Source organism: Corythoichthys intestinalis, chromosome 22, assembly GCF_030265065.1.
Source record: "Corythoichthys intestinalis isolate RoL2023-P3 chromosome 22, ASM3026506v1, whole genome shotgun sequence".
Classification (NCBI taxonomy): Eukaryota; Metazoa; Chordata; class Actinopteri; order Syngnathiformes; family Syngnathidae; genus Corythoichthys; species Corythoichthys intestinalis.
Window position 1 is genome coordinate 28,156,477 of NC_080416.1, and position 17,110 is coordinate 28,173,586.

A 17,110-nucleotide genomic window follows, 5' to 3' on the forward strand; every position below is an offset into this window, starting at 1 on the left:
ATCTAGTAATAATAATTTTCTCCATCTTGTTTTGCATTTTAAAGACTAGTTAACATAATAATGTGTCTGATTATTCCACTTAAATATTAATATGTTCTTATTAAGCTCATACATTTTTTTTTTACCTAAATCAACAAAAATTTGCTTTCAAATCATGTTTTGAACTATCAATTCTTGAATTGAGAACATTTCTGACATTTTAAAGCTTTAAAATTAAATACTGTATAGTAATTTATTGCTTAAAACAAGTCTTAAAAATATTTTCAGCTAGCTATTTCCTTATTTCAAGAAATCTGAGTAAAATTTAGTTGAAGCACTTGTTGATAATTTCACTTATTTCGAGTAGATTTACACTGAAAACAAGGGAATTTAACTTAAGTAGGTGTGTTTTTGAAGTGCAGCAAAAGCTGGTGATGTTTGATAAATTCTGACCGGGCAGCACAGGTAGTTCCGCTTAGTAGTTACGTTGAAACCGAAACTTGAGTTTATGCATATTCGAAATAAAAGTCAATAGATTTTTAATACCTTTCATAGTCGTATTTAAGGTGTTTAATGAGATTTTAGGAGAATTTTTAGACATTTCAAGACCTTAAATTTAAATGACTGGATTTAAGACATTTTTAACATTTTAAGACCCCATGGATACTGTGTTATGAAGTGGTATTTCCATTTAAATCAAGTCATGTTGTTTACAGCCAAGGAAATATGAATAAACAAATAAACAAAACAGATCATCCATGGAAGAAAGCAAAAGAAAATTTTAAGTTCTATTTAACATGTTTACATTTGTGCAACCAATTAAACACAATTAGTTTGGTCACGTAGGTAGGAACATTTTTTTCTTTTTGAATTACTGCTATGTGTTTCATTCAGTTAAATCACAAAATTACAGTATTTTCAACATGGGTGTGTGCAATTTTCATGCATACATTTCATACTCAAAAAAATTAAGCAGTGGAAATTCTGTATTACATAAGACTTCTGCAAGTACTATAAGATCGTGGAAAACAAAGACAGTGAAATTTTTGCCACGCCATCATTGTCATTGGTGTCATTTGCTGTCAAAAAAAGGAGTCAACAACAATCTCACATGTCTGAGAATGCATCACGTTTTCACGTGCAGTCAATGTTAGATAATTAGAGTCAGGCATCTAAAGAAAGACAGCAAGCATTGATAACCAAAATAGTCATGACTTTTATTTGTTTTCTCCAAAAACTGATGTGTAACAAAAAAAAAACAAAAAAAATCTATATGAAAGCACAAACCCTATCGCATACACCACAATGAGCAAGGTCGTGAATCTGGATTTTCCTTCCCTAGCTAATGAAAGTGAAGGGGGAAAAAGTGGACAGCAGTCGTATTGTTCACAAGGTTGCATGCTGAGTTATAAACGCTCGAATTCTTTGCAGGAGTTCTTTTTTCACGCTGTCAGGAACCAGTGCTAAGAGAGAAGAAGAAAATAGCAATAAATCATCAGCCTCATAGCATAATTACAACAACAAAACCACCAATGTGGCATCTGAGTAGATTATCATTCATTTTGGTCAGCGCTTTGTATCTGCACAAGACCTGAGACTGGGACGGAGATTTATCTTCCAACAGGACAATGATCCAAAACATAAAGCCAAATCTACAATGGAATGGTTCAAAAATAAACGTATCCAGGTGTTAGAATGGCCAACTCAAAGTCCAGACCTGAATCCAATCGAGAATCTGTGGAAAGAGCTGAAGACTGCTGTTCACAAACACTCTCCATCCAACCTCACTGAGCTCGAGCTGTTTTGCAAGGAAGAATGGGCAAGAATGTCAGTCTCTCGATGTGCAAAACTGATAGAAACATACCCCAAGCGACTTGCAGCTGTAATTGGAGCAAAAGGTGGCGCTACAAAGTATTAACGCAAGGGGGCCGAATAATATTGCACGCCCAACTTTTCAGTTTTTTATTTGTTAAAAAAGTTTAAATTATCCAATACATTTTGTTCCACTTCACGATTGTGTCCCACTTGTTGTTGATTCTTGACAAAAAATTAAAATTTTATATCTTTATGTTTGAAGCCTGAAATGTGGCGAAAGGTTGCAAGGTTCAAGGGGGCCGAATACTTTTGCAAGGCACTTAAGTACGTGAACCATCACATGAAATATTGTGTGCCTCCACCCCCCATTTGGCAGCAATAACTTCAACCAGACGCTTCCCGTAGCTGCAGATCAGTCTGCCATATTGATCAGGACTAATCTTGGCCCATTCTTCTCTACAAAACTGCTGTAGTTCAGTCAGATTCCTGGGATGTCTGGCATGAATCACTGTCTTTAGGTCATGCCACAGCATCTCAATGGGGTTCAAGTCTGGACTTTGACTTGGCCACTCCAGAACGTGTATTTTGTTCTTCTGAAACCATTATGAAGTGGATTTACTTCTGTGTTTTGGATCATTGTCTTGTTGCAGCATCAATTTTGTTTTTAGCTTTAACTGTCTGACAGAAGGCTTCAGATTTTCCTGCAAAACATCCTGATAAACTTTTGAATTAATTTTTCCATTATTGATTGCAACTTGTCCAGGCCCTGAGGCAGCAAACAGCCCCAAATCATGATGCACCCTTTACCATGCTTCAAGGTGGGGATGAGTTGTTGATGTTGGTGAGCTGTTCCATTTTCCCTCCACACATGACACACACATGTGCTACTCCCAAACAATTCAACTTTGGTTTCATCAATCTACAAAATATTTTGCCAAAACTTCTGTGGGGTATCCAAATGCCTTTTTGCGAATATTAAATGAGCAACAATGTTTTTTTTAGACAGCAGTGGCTTCCTCCGTGGAGTCCTCCCATGAACACCATTCTTGACCATAGTTTTACATATAGTTGATGTGTGCACAGAGATATTGGACCGTGCCAGTGATTTCTGTAAGTCCTTAGCAGACACTCTAGTTGTTTTTTTTTTTTTACCTCTCTGAGTATTCTGCGCTGAACTCTTGCCGTCATCTTTGGTGGACGGCCACTCCTTGGGAGAAAAGCAACAGTGCCAAACTCTCTCCATTTGTAGACAACTTATTTGACTGTTGATTGATGAACATTCAGATTTTTAGAGATGGTTTTGTATCCTTTCCCAGCTTTATACAAATCAACAATCCTTGATCACATGTCTTCAGACAGCTCTTTTGACCTAGCCATGATGCATATCAAACAATGCTTCTCATCAAGACAATTCTTACCAGGTGTGTGTTTTATAGTGGGCAGGGCAGCTTTAAACAACACATCAGGGATTGGGCACACACCTGACTTAAATTGTTTGGTAAAAATTGGTTTCAATTGCTCTTTAAGTCTCCTTAGGCAGAGGGTTCACTTACTTATTTTTCTCCCTTCTGTCATTGTTTGCATGCTATCCTCATTAAAATATGAAAACCTATAAATGTTTGGGTGGTTTTAGTTAAAGCAGACACTGTTTTTTTCATCTGTGTGATTTTGACAAAGACCAGACCACATTTGACGGTGATTTAAGCAGAAATGTGAGAAATTCCAAAAGGTTCAGTTACTTTTTCGTACCACTGTATGCTTTGTCATATTTCCTTGTCTTAGTTTCTAGGACACATCGCTCACATCTCCGTCAAATATTTTTTCACTGTGTCACTTTGTTCAAAGCACTTCATATCTCCTGCTCTTTGCTGTGTGCTCTTGTTTGGTGCAAAAATACAGTGCACACTCTGAAAATGAGAGTGCCACTGCCACCCAGATGTGAAATTACACTTTAGACTAGTACGGCAAAAAGGTATGTTCTCCGAGGGCACATGTGCCCCCCAGGCATCGCTTTGTGCCCGCCTGGAGGGGTTCGCCCCACTACTTGAGAAGGACTAATTTAGGCCGTGGTAATCCACACAGGTTAAATAGAGACTATAAGAAAATTGCTTACTTTTTGTTGCTGAAAAAGTGAAAAACATTATATGTATTGCTTCAAGCTAGAAAACATGTGATGTCCCAAATCAAAATATTATACAGCGTATCCCCACCCAAAAAAGAACAATCACTGTCAGCCCTCCCAGTCATAATGGATTGTACATCTGTTGCCATCAATGGCAGCCACGAGTTAATACGTAACAATAAATAAACATTTGAAAAAACTCTGAGGACATTCCTAGTTTTTGAGTGGCTGGAATGGATTAATGGAATTTCCTTTCATTATAATGTTACAGATTTTACCACTTGCTGAGATGAGGGTCATCAAGTATTACTTTAAAATGCAAATTGTTCTGGCTAGATTTCCAATTTTTACTTCACATTTTAATCAACAATTTAGTTTCCAACAAGCGTTCTGACATTACCTCTCCCTTTTGGTGTTATTTCGGTGACTAAATCCTCCACTGTGACGTGGTCCAAGCCCTTTTCTCGAATCACGTCTGTGTACATACGCAAAGCATGCCGTTAGTCACTTTTAATAACATCAGTGTAACAAAAATATGCAAATATAGTCCTATCAGTACCTTTGCAGAGTGCCTTTAGCTGATCTTTCCACCCGCACTCCACCAGCTTTGTCTTGAGCAATTCTTTCAACCTGCAGCCAGAAGTACAGCAAATATTCCCTTGTATTTTTAAAGGGTAAAAGTAGCAGTGATTAATCATTTGTATACTTCAGTCAAACATGTTTAGAACAAATAAATACTCTGTAAAATACAAAAATGTACGAAGTACAGCAACATATGTGTTTTGTTTTTTTTTGCTAGCAAAAATTATTTTTTTCCAGCTCCGTCTCTTTTTCCCAGCTACGTCTCTTGGCCAAAGTGAAGCCTTTTCTTAGTCACCACGACCTTGAAAAAGCAATTCATGCTTTTATAAGCTCAAGGCTGGACCACTGCAATGCAATTTATGTTGGCCTCCCCAAGTCCTCAATTTCTCGTCTGCAACTTGTTAAAAATGCTGCTGCTCTATTTTAAACAGGTACGCCTAGACGTGAGCATATTACCCCTGTGCTATCATCACTCCACTGGATTCCAGTCCATTTTAGAATTGATTTCAAACTTATACTGTTTGTTTTTAATTCTATTAATGGCCAGGCTCCTCCTTATTTATCGGAAATTTTAACCTTCCATAACTCTGGCAGGACTCTTCATTCGATCGGCCAGCTTCTTTTACAAGTTCCAAAGTCGAAACTTAAACAGTGGGGAGACCGATCTTTTGTGGTTGCTGCCCCAGGCTGTGGAATAGCCTTCCCCCTGAAATCCGCACCACTACGAATCTAAGTCTTTTTAAGTCTCGGTTAAAAACACATGTTTTTAGACTCACCTTTTCCCCAGATTAGGATAGCCTGGTTTTATTTGCTTAAGGGTTTTTAATGTTTTTGGATTTTATCGGTTTTATTGTTTTATTTGCTGGACTTTTATCGCAAAGCGCTGTTTTTGTTTTATTTCTTTTTTTTCCCCATAATGTCATTGTATAATACTTTCCTGCCTTATCTTGAGCCATGTTTTTGTTGTAAAGCACTTTGAGGGCCTTTTGGGTTTTGTAAAGGCTATATAAATAAATTTGATTGATTGATTGCGGCATAATTTTTACTTTTTAAAAATTATTATCTTGACATGTTTCCCGATCAGCGGCACGGTGGATGAAAGGTTAGCACATCCACCTCATGTTTCTGAGACAAACAGCTCAATCCGGGCTTTCTGTATGGAGTTTGCATGTTCTTCCCGTGCCTGCGTGGCTTTTCTCCGGGTACTCTGGTTTCCTCCCACGTCCCAATAACATACATGATATGCTTTATCGAACTCTCTAAATCAGGGGTAGCCAACGTCGGTCCTCGAGGGCCCCTATCCAGCTTGTTTTCCATGTCACCCTCCTCCAACACACCTGACTCAAATAATCAGGATCGTTATCAGGCTCCTGGAGAACTTACTGATGAGCTGATCATTTGATTCAGGTGTTTTAAAGGTGGGAGACATGGAAAACAAGCTGGATAGGGTCCGGAGGACCGGAGTTGGCTACCCCAGCTCTAAATTGTCTCTAGATATGACTGTGTGCATGAATAGCTGTTTGTCTATATGTGCCCTGCGAATGGCTGGTTATATCGATTCAGGGTGTACTCTGCCTACTGCCCATAGTTAGCTTGGCTCAAGCACCCCCGCGACCCTCGTGTGGATAAGAGGCTTGGAAAATGAATGAATGAATGTTTCAAGATCGAACAGAACATAAGGCACAGCCGAATATGCTAACTTTTTATGCTCAGTTGTACCTAATAATGTATCCCAGTCAGTGAACAACATGTGACTAACATTAAATAATAAAAACAACATCCGTTATTGTAAATGACAACAGTTTCTCACTTCTCCCTCTCCCCCATTTCGATCAGCTTTTGGTTGATGGCGGCCCTCATCTGGGAGTCCTTGTTCATGCCCTAATAGGTAATAAAGGCAAAAAAGCACATAAGAACGTATTTCAGCACGGTTTAAAAGATATTTATAGCGAAAAAGATGCCACTTTACCTTTCGTGCTGAGATGATGCGCGCTGTCTCTCGTTTATAATCCCCCCGTCTAAAACACTGTCGGGTAACTATTTCGTTCCGTCCCCATTTCACTTTTTAATTGACAAATACACAAATATTTTAGCATAATGTACATTTATGATACTTATAATGTACAATTTAATTTTCTAATCAATTATATAATTATAGCTGCGAGTCGTGTTGTGTTTTAATGTTTATAAAGAAAATAAACGTCCAACTATCGTAGATATCACACATAGACTGCTAGATATTAAACTGCGACAACACCGGCGTAAGTAGTCAGCCATCTTGTGTCGGGAAACTTCTTCGGCGGCGGACATAGTGATTTTCTTCAATGCAATGGTTTTAAATCGCTGAGTTCTTAACGGATCTACACACATTTTTAGTTCAAAACCAACTTTATGACCGTGGCTATGATTCAGGCAGAATGATGGAAAAGAAAATAGTAGGAGTTATTTTAACTTTATAAATCTAGTGCTTCCATGTATGATATCTAAATCTACGTCTACGGCTCCGTCGGTAAAATGTTCCCGGCTTGACACAACACGTTCGCGTCATAAGCCACAACTTTCTCTCTCCTAATCAATATATGTATATCCTAACTGTTTAAACATAAACCAAAGGCAATGGCCACGTCGAATTACACCCTCAAGGTCAACAGAGACCTGTTGGACCCCAACTTTGAGAGTTACCGGTTATCCCTGGACGCCATCCCCTCGTACAACGTTGAGCTGGACGCTGGTGAGCATATTGTTAGCATGATGCCTCTATAAGGCACAAACTATACACAATTACAAAAACAATACTGACATCTATAACCCAGACGCAATTATTATTAATTGGATTAATGTAATTAAAAACGTTTTTATACAACCCTGCTAAGAAATCCAGCAAACGTGCTGGTTCCTGTATCAGCAAAACCAGTACCAAACACCTTTCCAAATTAAGCATTAACATGCTGGATTTGTAGTGTACCGGTCTTGCTGATACAGGAACCATCGTATGATTCTTTTATTTTTTAACAGGGTAATGTTGCTAGTATTTGGTTTTAAAGTCAAACTCAGCCATCTCCTGACTGTGATTGACTGTGATATGATTAGAAATATCATGGGAAGCAATGTGGGGAAGCAAGGTAGCAATTGATCATTTTCTTAACACCTTATGTTATTTCCCAACGCAGAGAACATATATCAATATGTAGCACTACGCACAGTCATGGTTCCACGTACCATCATGCATTTGGGCTGGCTACAGTATCATTTACTGAAAGCTCAACAAATACACTAGATGGCAATAGTCACAATATACAAAGTCACAAGTCTTTCTATACATGGATCCCTCTCACAGAAAGAATGTTAATAATGTAAATGCCGTCTTGAGGATTTATTATCATAATAAACAAATACAGTACTTATGTACTGTATGTTGAATGTATATATTCGTCCGAGTTTTATTCATTTTTTTCTTAATGCATTTCCAAAATGTATATGATCGGGAAAAATTATCGGGAATGATTGGAATTGAATCGGGAGCAAAAAAAAAGCAATCGGATCGGGAAATATCGGGATCGGCAGATACTCAAACTAAAACGATCGGGATCAGATCGGGAGCAAAAAAACATGATCGGAACAACCCTAGCACACGTGTATGATTTGTCATTTTTATTCGTCATCATAATGGGTTTTTGGGTCGTGACCGAAATAACAAGATCCTGTATACAAGCGGACGAAATGAGTTTCCTCTGCAGGGTGTTCGGCCTCTAGGGTAAGATAGGGTGAGAAGCTTGGTCATCTGGGAGGGACTCTGGATCCAGCCGCAACTGGGAGGACCCGGGGACGACTCAAGACATGCTGGAGATATTATGTGTCTTGGCTGGCCTGGGAACACCTTGGGATCCTGCAGGAGGAGCTGGTAGAAGTGGCTGGGGAGAGGGAAGTCTGAACTTCCCTGCTAAAGCTGCTGCCCCCGCGACCTGAACCCCGGATTAAGCAGTAGATAACGGATGGTTGATTGAATGATCTCCCATCAAACTAACAAATATCTATAAGTAAATATGTGGGAGAAATACAGCAACTCAATTTTCGAGCTCATGGTACTGATATTGATCATTATCAAAACCAAGGATATCGATTAGGACTGAACGATATTGGAAAAAACTGACATATACCCCTTTCCTACTGGCCAAAAAAACCCGTGTCAACCCACTAACAATCGGCTTTTGGTGGCAGTGGGAAAGGTGCAGCGACCCGCCTCGACCCGTGTCAATCAACCCACCAAGCGACCCGCGTTAAAATCACCTCGGCTCTGATCGTCATGCAGTGTGAAAGCAAAACCTCGGGTCAACAGTCATCACCCTAATCTACGTGGGGATGTAGGCTCTTACGTGATGCATCATAACAACATGCCAGTCGCCTCCCATTTAACGCCCCACAACCGTAGTTACGTCGATGCTAACAACAAAGCTAGTAGAAGAAGAAGAATTTACGTTGCCTCAGCACAAGCAGAGTGTTGATCCTTTGCCGCATTTCGACCATTTTGAGGGCAGTAAAAAGCATGATAACAGAGAACACAAACAGAAAGGAGGCTTCCATAATGCTCTGCATTGTTTACTTCCTTGAACTGAATGAATTCGGTCGCACTTGTCGACGTTGATCTTAGCGTGGTGACGTCACGTAACATTATGCACGGGCTGAGGAGAGGTCGGGGGTTAGACGGGTAAAAAAAAAAAAAGACACGGCTTTTTTTTGTCAATGGGAAAGGTGCCAAATTAATTGCTAATGGGTTGTATCGGCTTGGAAAAAACGCGCGTTGACCCACTAGTTTCAGTGGGAAAGGGGCAATAGTGACATTTTGGGGGTTTGCTTTGGGATACATATTGCGATTTTAAAACCAGAAGAATTTTCACCAGATGACTTGAGTAGCTCTGTTTGGTTGACCTACTATGATCATATTATATGTACAGTATTCATATAATATACTGTAGTTGGATAAAGATTGCTGACTCTATATAAAAGGGATCCAGGAGGCGATGTCTCTGCACAAAATAGATGATTTATTTAACATTGTATTCAGACTTCAACTGCTGCAAGAAATACTAAAATATTTTAAACAAAAAAATTAAAGAGCAGGTACTCCACACAGCCTACTACACATGAAGACACACTTTGACAGTTTTCACATACCTTAATCGCACAGATGTGTGTTAAAAACAATTGCTCATCCCGCGATGGCATCGTTATATATCGTGCAGGTCTAGTAGAGATATCATGAATATTTGAATGTGTCTACTCTCAATTACTATTATCATAATTTAAGCATACAGTGCTGGCCAAAAATATTGGTACCCCTGCAATTCTGTCAGATAATGCTCAATTTGTCCCAGAAAATGATTGCAATTCCAAATGCTTTGGTTGTAATATCTTCATTTATTTTGCTTGCAATGAAAAAACACAAAAGAGAATGAAAAAAAAATTAAATCATTATAATTTTACACAAAACTCCAAAAATGGACCAGTATTGGCAGCCTTTGAAAAATCGTGTAATGCTTCTCTAATTTGTGCAATTAACAGCACCTATTACTTACCTGTGGCACATAACAGGTCTTGGCAATAACTAAATCACACTTGCAGCCAGTTAAAATGGATTAAAGTTGACTCAACCTCCGTCCCGTGTCCTTGTGTGTACCACATTGAGCATGGAGAAAAGAAAGAGTACCAAAGAACTGTCTGAGGACTTGCGAAGCAAAATTGTGAGGAAGCATGGGCAATCTGAAGGCTACAAGTCTATCTCCAAAGACCTGAATGTTACTGTGTCTACTGTGCGCAGTGTCATCAATAAGTGTAAAGCCAATTGCACTGTGGATAACCTCCCTAGATGTGTACAGAAAAGAAAAATTGACGAGAGATTTCAACAAAAGATTGTGCTGATGGTGGCTAAAGACATCGATTAACATCCAAACAAGTTCAAGCTGTCCTGCAGTCCGAGGGGACAACAGTGTCGACCCGTAATATCTGTCGGCGTCTGAATGAAAAGGGACTCTATGGTAGGATACCCAGGATGACCTAGAGACATAAAAAAGCCAGGCTGGAGTTTTCCAAAACTTACCTGATAAAGCCAAAAATGTTTTGGAAGAATGTTCTTTGGTCAGATGAGACAAAAGTACAGCTTTTTGGAAAAAGGCATCAAAATAGAATTTATAAGGAAAAAAAGAGGCGTTCAAAGAAAAAAACAAGGTCCCCACAGTCAAACATGGCGGCGGTTCCCTGATGTTTTGGGGTGCTTTGCTGCCCCTGGCACTGGACTGCTAGACTGTTTGCATGACATTATGAAGTCTGAAGACTACCAACAAATTTTGAAGCATAATGTAGGGCCCAGTACGAGAAAGCTGGGTCTCCCTCTGAGGTCATGGGTCTTCCAGCAGGACAATGACCCAAAACACACTTCAAAAAGCACTAGAAATGGTTTGAGAGAAAGCATTGGAGACTTCTAAAGTGGCCAGCAATTAATCCAGACCTGAATCCCATAGAACACCTGTGGAGAGATCTGAAAATAGCAGTTTGGAGAAGCCACCTTTACAATCTCAGAGACCTGAAGCAGTTGGCCAAAGAAGAGTGGTTTAAAATTCCAGCAGAGCATTGTAAGAAACTCATTGATGGATACCGGAAGCTGTTGTTCGCAGTTATTTTGTCTGAAGGTTATGCTACAAAGTATTAGGCTGAGGGTGTTAATACTCCGGCCCATTTTTGGAGTTTTGTGTAAAATGATAATGATTAAAAAATTTTTTTTCATTCTCTTTTGTGTTTTTTCATTGCAAGCAAAATAAATGAAGGTATTACTACCCAAAGCATTTGTGAATACAATTATTTTCTGGGAGAAATTGAGCATTATCTGACAGAATTGCAGGGGTGCCAATACTTTTGGCCATTACTGTATTTTTGCAAAATTGGCATACAAGCAGTGGTCACACCTGCCAAACAGTTTAGAGTGCAAGGTTCGAATCCAGGCATATTCTTTCTAGAGGTCGACCGATATGGGATTTTCAAATGCCGATTAAAAAAAAAAAAAAAAGATTCTGCCGATTGCCGATATCAAAAGCCGATTTTGTAAGCTGACATTATGATTGGATTTGAAATTATAAAAGGCAATTATAAAAATCAACAAATTTAGAATGATGACCTGAGATTTAAAGGATCCATCTTGTTATGATTATAAACACTTAGCAAGAACAGAACATTATTTTCAAATAATTAAACCCACCAGGACGTCACGACGAAATGTAAACAAATGAGAGTTGTGAGGATGCTCGCCGTGGTATAACTAATGCTAACTCGAATGCTACGCCAATGCTATGAGTTACATTTAAGGATTAAGGATCACCCAGTAAACATCTTAGAAGACTAAAGCAACATGGAATATTTTCTCATGCAAGAAAAAAAAAAAAGATACAGTATTGACAAAACAGGCAAGCCTGAAGCTTCCTATAGCAGCCTATCTTTCAGCTGCAGCAGGGTCCTTCATGGGTCCTACCGTCAGTCAGCGGCGGCCACAGTTGCCCACACAGATCAAAACCCTTGTTTATTTGCTTTTTTTTTTTGTTAACCGGCCGATGGCTGATGTGGGGAAAAAAGTCCATATATCGGTTGACCTCTAGTTCTTTCCTTCCTTCCTAATTCTAAAAATTTGCAAGCTAGCCCAAGCTCACATACGGCTCAAAACTTTCCATAGATTGGTTGTTTGTCTATTTGCTCTGCAATTTATGCTACACCCGCCCCTGTTCTCGCGTTCACTTGTCTCAAGAAGATTGGCTGGGATGGGCTCCAGCTCACTTGCGACCCTAATGAGGTTGAATGGAGGTTTATGGGACTCATGATGTGAGACTAAACTAATTAGGTTGGCCTAAAGCCACTATTAAACCTCTAATCAAACCTATTAGGTGACCTAAAAGTGGCTCATCATCATCATGTAAATTGCACTATTTGTCCAGCTTGTGAATAAAGGCGCTCTTTGTCATTTGACGCATTCTTCTTTTATAGGGCTAGGCATCGTGACGCAAAAATAAAATCTCCTCATTTTAATCGCCCTCTGCCCTTTGCTACTGAAAAAAGCAAATGACATAATTTCGGGCAAAAAAATTTTAGAAAACTTCTAAAACAACTTTTCTGAGGTGGAGTAAAAGTGGCTTCATATACCTAATTGCTAATTTCTTATCTCCCTGCCTTTCATCAGCCTTGACCTTTCTTTTCTCTCGTTTGTATGCAGCCGTGGAGGAGGTGACGTTGAAGGATTCTCAATACACACTGGAACATATGCGTGCGTTTGGCATGTACAATTACCTCCACTTGGACCCCTGGTACGAAGACAGCGTGTTGTTTGTGGACTCCAAAGGGCGAGTGCTCAGTCTCACCGTCACACTGGTATGGCTTGACAGATGCTTGATTTTTGAGTGTTTTTTTTTGTACAATCTCACACTCTTGTTCATTTTGAGGTTTAGATGTCTCTGACTCACCAGCAGGTGGTGACCAAATGCACCACATGGCGTGATGATCTTTCCATGGTTCATTCCATGCTTCATTTCGCCCACTAACCAGCATAAGGTTGGGCAAACTTTTGTGCTCTAGGCCTCATTGATTATTTAGACGTACAGATAAGCAAGGTAATTTAATGAGGATCTGAGATATTGTCCGCTGTCAAGCGGAAACTCTATGTATGTTCAAATTTGGTCTGTACCTATCTGTTGTTTTATTTTTTTTGGGGGGGGGGGGGGGGGCTTAAAAATTACAAACAGCCAATTTGAAATAGTTTTCAAACTTAACAATTAATGGATACGTAATTGATCATCAAATTAACGGACAACTTGTTTGATATCAATTGTCTAAATCTGCTGATTTCAGCCACTCATATCGTCTCGGATTTCTGTTTGAGGGTTGGAACCTGTGGGTACCTCACGGTACAATACGATACGATGAGATTTGCGTTAAAAGGCTCACGAAAACGATTATCTCACAATTCTACAATGTTTTACTCTACAGGTAGTCCCCGGTTTCCAAACGAGTTTTCCTGCGCTGACAATGTAACCCGGATTTCCGCGTAAGCCGGAATTAACCCTTTAAGTACCCCTAAATACCCCTTAAATCTCAAAGCAATTATCCGAAAGCATGTATTATACGTCATTGTACTGTCCTCGCCAAGACACTGGAGCTAAGTCCTAGCTAGACAGTGAGCTAAGCTCCGAAATGACGATGTCAGACGTCTGTGTGGTTTGCTGACTTTATTCAACTGCGCATGGCATCAACACTTGGAGAATGAAAGTGAAATAAAATGAAATTAAATCAGTCTCATCTTCAATAACACCAAATCAAATTTGCGATTACAAGTAGCTGCTAATACAGCAATAGCAAATGATTAGCATGTATCAGTTAGCGTCCGCACATCATCAAAAACAATCACATAAACCCCCAATTGAAAACGCACAATAAACAGTACAAAATAGGTTGTATACAGCCGTTGCCTCTGGATGCTTAACAAGCAACAAATGTGCGCGCAGGCTGTCAGCTCTCTCACTCAGCTGCGCTCTTCCTCATGTGTGGGTGCGTGTGTCCCTGCGCTCGCGTGCGGAAGTACTACCAGCTCTATGCTTCTTGTGCCAAAATAAAAGCATGCATCAAAAAACAAAGGTCAGCATTTAAAAAAAACAAAAAAAAAAAACGTTGAGACTCAGGCCACGTCATAAAGTCCAAATCACGTAAGTCGGGTACGTTGTAACCCTGTACAAGTAATAAACAGAAAAACAAGCTCTTCATCCTTCTGCTGTTAACTGAATTAAGTTTATCACTGGTAGACGTTCAATACATTTGAACTGGTCCTCCCAGCGTATTGGACATTTATGGCGGTCAGTGGCAACCAGTGAGTTTAATTTTGGGATATTTCACTTCATTTGCTGTTGATTTTCAGTCACTTCCTTTTGATTTTGGGACTTCTCTGGGTCACTTCCTATTGATTTTGGGTTACAGAATAGAAAGTGACCAGGAAATCTCCCTGCAGACATGTCCAAAGTCCGGCCCGGGGGCCAAATGTGGCCCGTGGTTGAATTTCATCCGGCCCCCAGCCTCTGTCATAAAATCAATAGTGTCTGGCCCGCACACAGATTTAATAAATTGGTCAGCAGTACTGCTACCAGCATATGAAGTAGCTTACACACTATATGCTGCTCCTCATTTACCCACTAAAAGGCAGCAGCACTCTAAGCAACATTACCCCGCGTGACCCTTTATTCCACATTTCTAAAATGGCGACAATCAACAAAAAAAAGAAAGTTGACTGTGACGGCCGACGCTTCAAGGATAGGTGGAAATTGGACTATTTCTTCTCTAAAATACGCAACAACTGTGCCTGCGTCATTTGCAAAGAGACAGTCGTTGTTTTTAAAGAGTTCAATGTGAGGTGATATTAACAAACGACACGATGACATGTACGACAAGATTACAGGGAAGATATGTCGCGAGAAATTGAAGCAACTTGAAGCCAATGGGTTTTCCCATTGGCAGTGTATCAAATACTTGTTCTCCCCACTGTAGTTTAATTTTACACCAGCAGTGTTTCGCAAGAGCCCGAGAGTCGAAAGAGAACGCCACAAAGGCTAGTTGCGAGGTTGTTGAAATAATTAATTTGGGGCTGTCAAACGATTAAAATTTTTAATCGAGTTAATCACAGCTTAAAAATTAATTAATCGTAATTAATCGCAATTCAAACCATCTATAAAATATGCCATATTTTTCTGTAAATTATTGTTGGAATGGAAAGATAAGACACAAGACGGATATATACATAACTCAACACACTGTACATAAGTACTGTATTTGTTTATTATAACAATAAATCAACAAGATGGCATTAACATTAACATTCTGTTAAAGCGATCCTTTGATAGAAAGACCTGTAGTTCTTAAAAGATAAATGTTAGTACAAGTCATAGAAATTTTATATTAAAAACCCTCTTAATGTTTTCATTTTAATAAAATTTGTAAAATTTTCAAATCAAAAAATAAACTAGTAGCTCGCCATTGTTGATGTCAATAATTATACAATGCTCATGGTGCTTAAATGTATAAAATCAGTCGCACCCAAGCGCCAGCAGAGGGCGACAAAACACCACAAAACACAAGTAACAAGTGGACATGACACTGTGCTGTCATTTTAATCTGTTTGAGCGGGGCATGTGCGTTAATTGCTTCCAAATATTTTAACGTGATTAACTAAAAAAAATTTAATTACCACCCGTTAACGCGATAATTTTGACAGCCCTAAATTAATTTAAAAAATAATAATAATAAAGCAAATGTGACACACAGAATGGCTTGCTAAAATTTGCTTAAATATATTGTTCTACGTAAAGGCCAGGGTCGGCCGTCCACATTTTTACCACACCAAATCTGGCCCCCTCTGCAAAAAGTTTGGACACCCCTGCTCTAAATAAATAGGCAGTGACTCCGTACACTTTCACATCAGAACAAGAGGACCAGAGTCCGGTTAGAGAGCTACCTCACAACAATACTTGGAAATGACTTGTTGAAATAGTTCAATATTCACACTGCGCCAACCGAACTTTCTGAGCAGCATCACATCGGCGAAAGGCGCAGTCATTTATTGGATACATTTAGAAGAGGAAATACCCCCCTCTGGGAGGGAAAGGAGCGTCACAGCGAGGTCAAAAGGAATGTAGCATAAGTACAACCCTGCTCCACTTGCATTCACAAGCGAAGCGGGTGCGCTTAAAGCGGACCGAGACCCACGATTTTTGAGCGGACCAGAGTTCGTTTGCTTGGTCCTATAGTAGTAACTATATTTCGGATGCACATTCACATTCATAAAACGAAGCGGACTTTCTTAGAAAACTGAACTCTGTTCTGTATGAAATGGACCAAACAGTGCTAGTGTGAAAAAGTGCCCTCAAACTCAACCTGTAAAAGCCCTAAAATTAACAGAAAGTGACCTGTAAATGCCCCGAAAACCAGAAAGACTGGCTGCAAATGCTCTGTTTTTTTGCATTAACGAACGTTCATTCGCCCCTCCAAGTATAAATGGATTGGGCGTCTAGCGTCAATAGCAGTCAGTGAGTTAAAAGAGGAAGATTTTGGCAACTTGTTGGTTCTTTTTTTTTTTTTTTTAAGGAGCATATTGATAACCTTTTGGGATACAAAATATCACAAAACGTAAATAACCATTTCGATATTTTGTCACACCCCAAATTTCTATTGTATCACTGTCTTTCATCATGTTTAATTTGGATTTAAGCTTTTAAAACTGGGATATTAAAATGATTTTAAGGTAATTTTTTAAATATTTGGGATACCTTTTAATTCAATCATTATTAAACACACCACCAAAGATGACGCCAATAGTTCAGCGCAGCATACTCATAGAGGTAAAAAAGAACCCTAGAGTGTCTGCTAAAGACTTACAGAAATCACTGGCACAGTCCAATATCTGTGTGCACACATTAGCTATATGTAAAATTATGGCCAAGAATGGTGTTCATTGGATGACTGCACAGAGGAAGCCACTGCTTTCTAGAAAAAACATTGTCGCTCGTTTAATGTTCGCAAAAAGGCACTTGGACACTCCAC

At 39.3% G+C, this 17,110-nt stretch overlaps 2 protein-coding genes across 4 annotated transcripts in view; one reads left to right on the forward strand and one right to left on the reverse strand.

The window, feature by feature from the left end:
* Nucleotides 1-1,171: 1,171 nt before the first annotated feature.
* On the reverse strand, nucleotides 1,172-9,108 carry eny2 (ENY2 transcription and export complex 2 subunit). 3 transcript variants are annotated; one of them, XR_009061893.1, is made up of 7 exons: nucleotides 8,974-9,108; nucleotides 6,468-6,559; nucleotides 6,309-6,379; nucleotides 4,476-4,546; nucleotides 4,317-4,391; nucleotides 2,947-3,056; nucleotides 1,172-1,442 (listed from the first exon to the last, which is right to left on the reverse strand). XR_009061893.1 is itself a non-coding variant. In XM_057828190.1 (7 exons), the coding sequence occupies exons 1-6, from the start codon at nucleotides 9,089-9,091 to the stop codon at nucleotides 2,979-2,981; spliced, it is 450 nt and encodes a 149-aa protein (XP_057684173.1). In that variant the 5' UTR covers nucleotides 9,092-9,108; the 3' UTR covers nucleotides 1,172-1,442; nucleotides 2,947-2,978. The 3 variants fall into 3 exon arrangements, 2 of the variants coding, with proteins under 2 accessions (XP_057684173.1, XP_057684172.1); XM_057828190.1 differs by having other exon boundaries at nucleotides 2,947-3,001; XM_057828189.1 differs by lacking the exon at nucleotides 2,947-3,056 and having other exon boundaries at nucleotides 8,974-9,101.
* The window catches only part of nudcd1 (NudC domain containing 1), a 64,578-nt gene continuing 54,457 nt past the window's right edge, over nucleotides 6,990-17,110 (forward strand). The window contains exons 1-2 of the mRNA XM_057828187.1: nucleotides 6,990-7,229; nucleotides 12,747-12,901. Of these exons, the coding sequence (XP_057684170.1) occupies nucleotides 7,115-7,229; nucleotides 12,747-12,901 (270 nt within the window). The 5' untranslated portion in view covers nucleotides 6,990-7,114. The remainder of the gene's footprint in view (nucleotides 7,230-12,746; nucleotides 12,902-17,110) is intronic.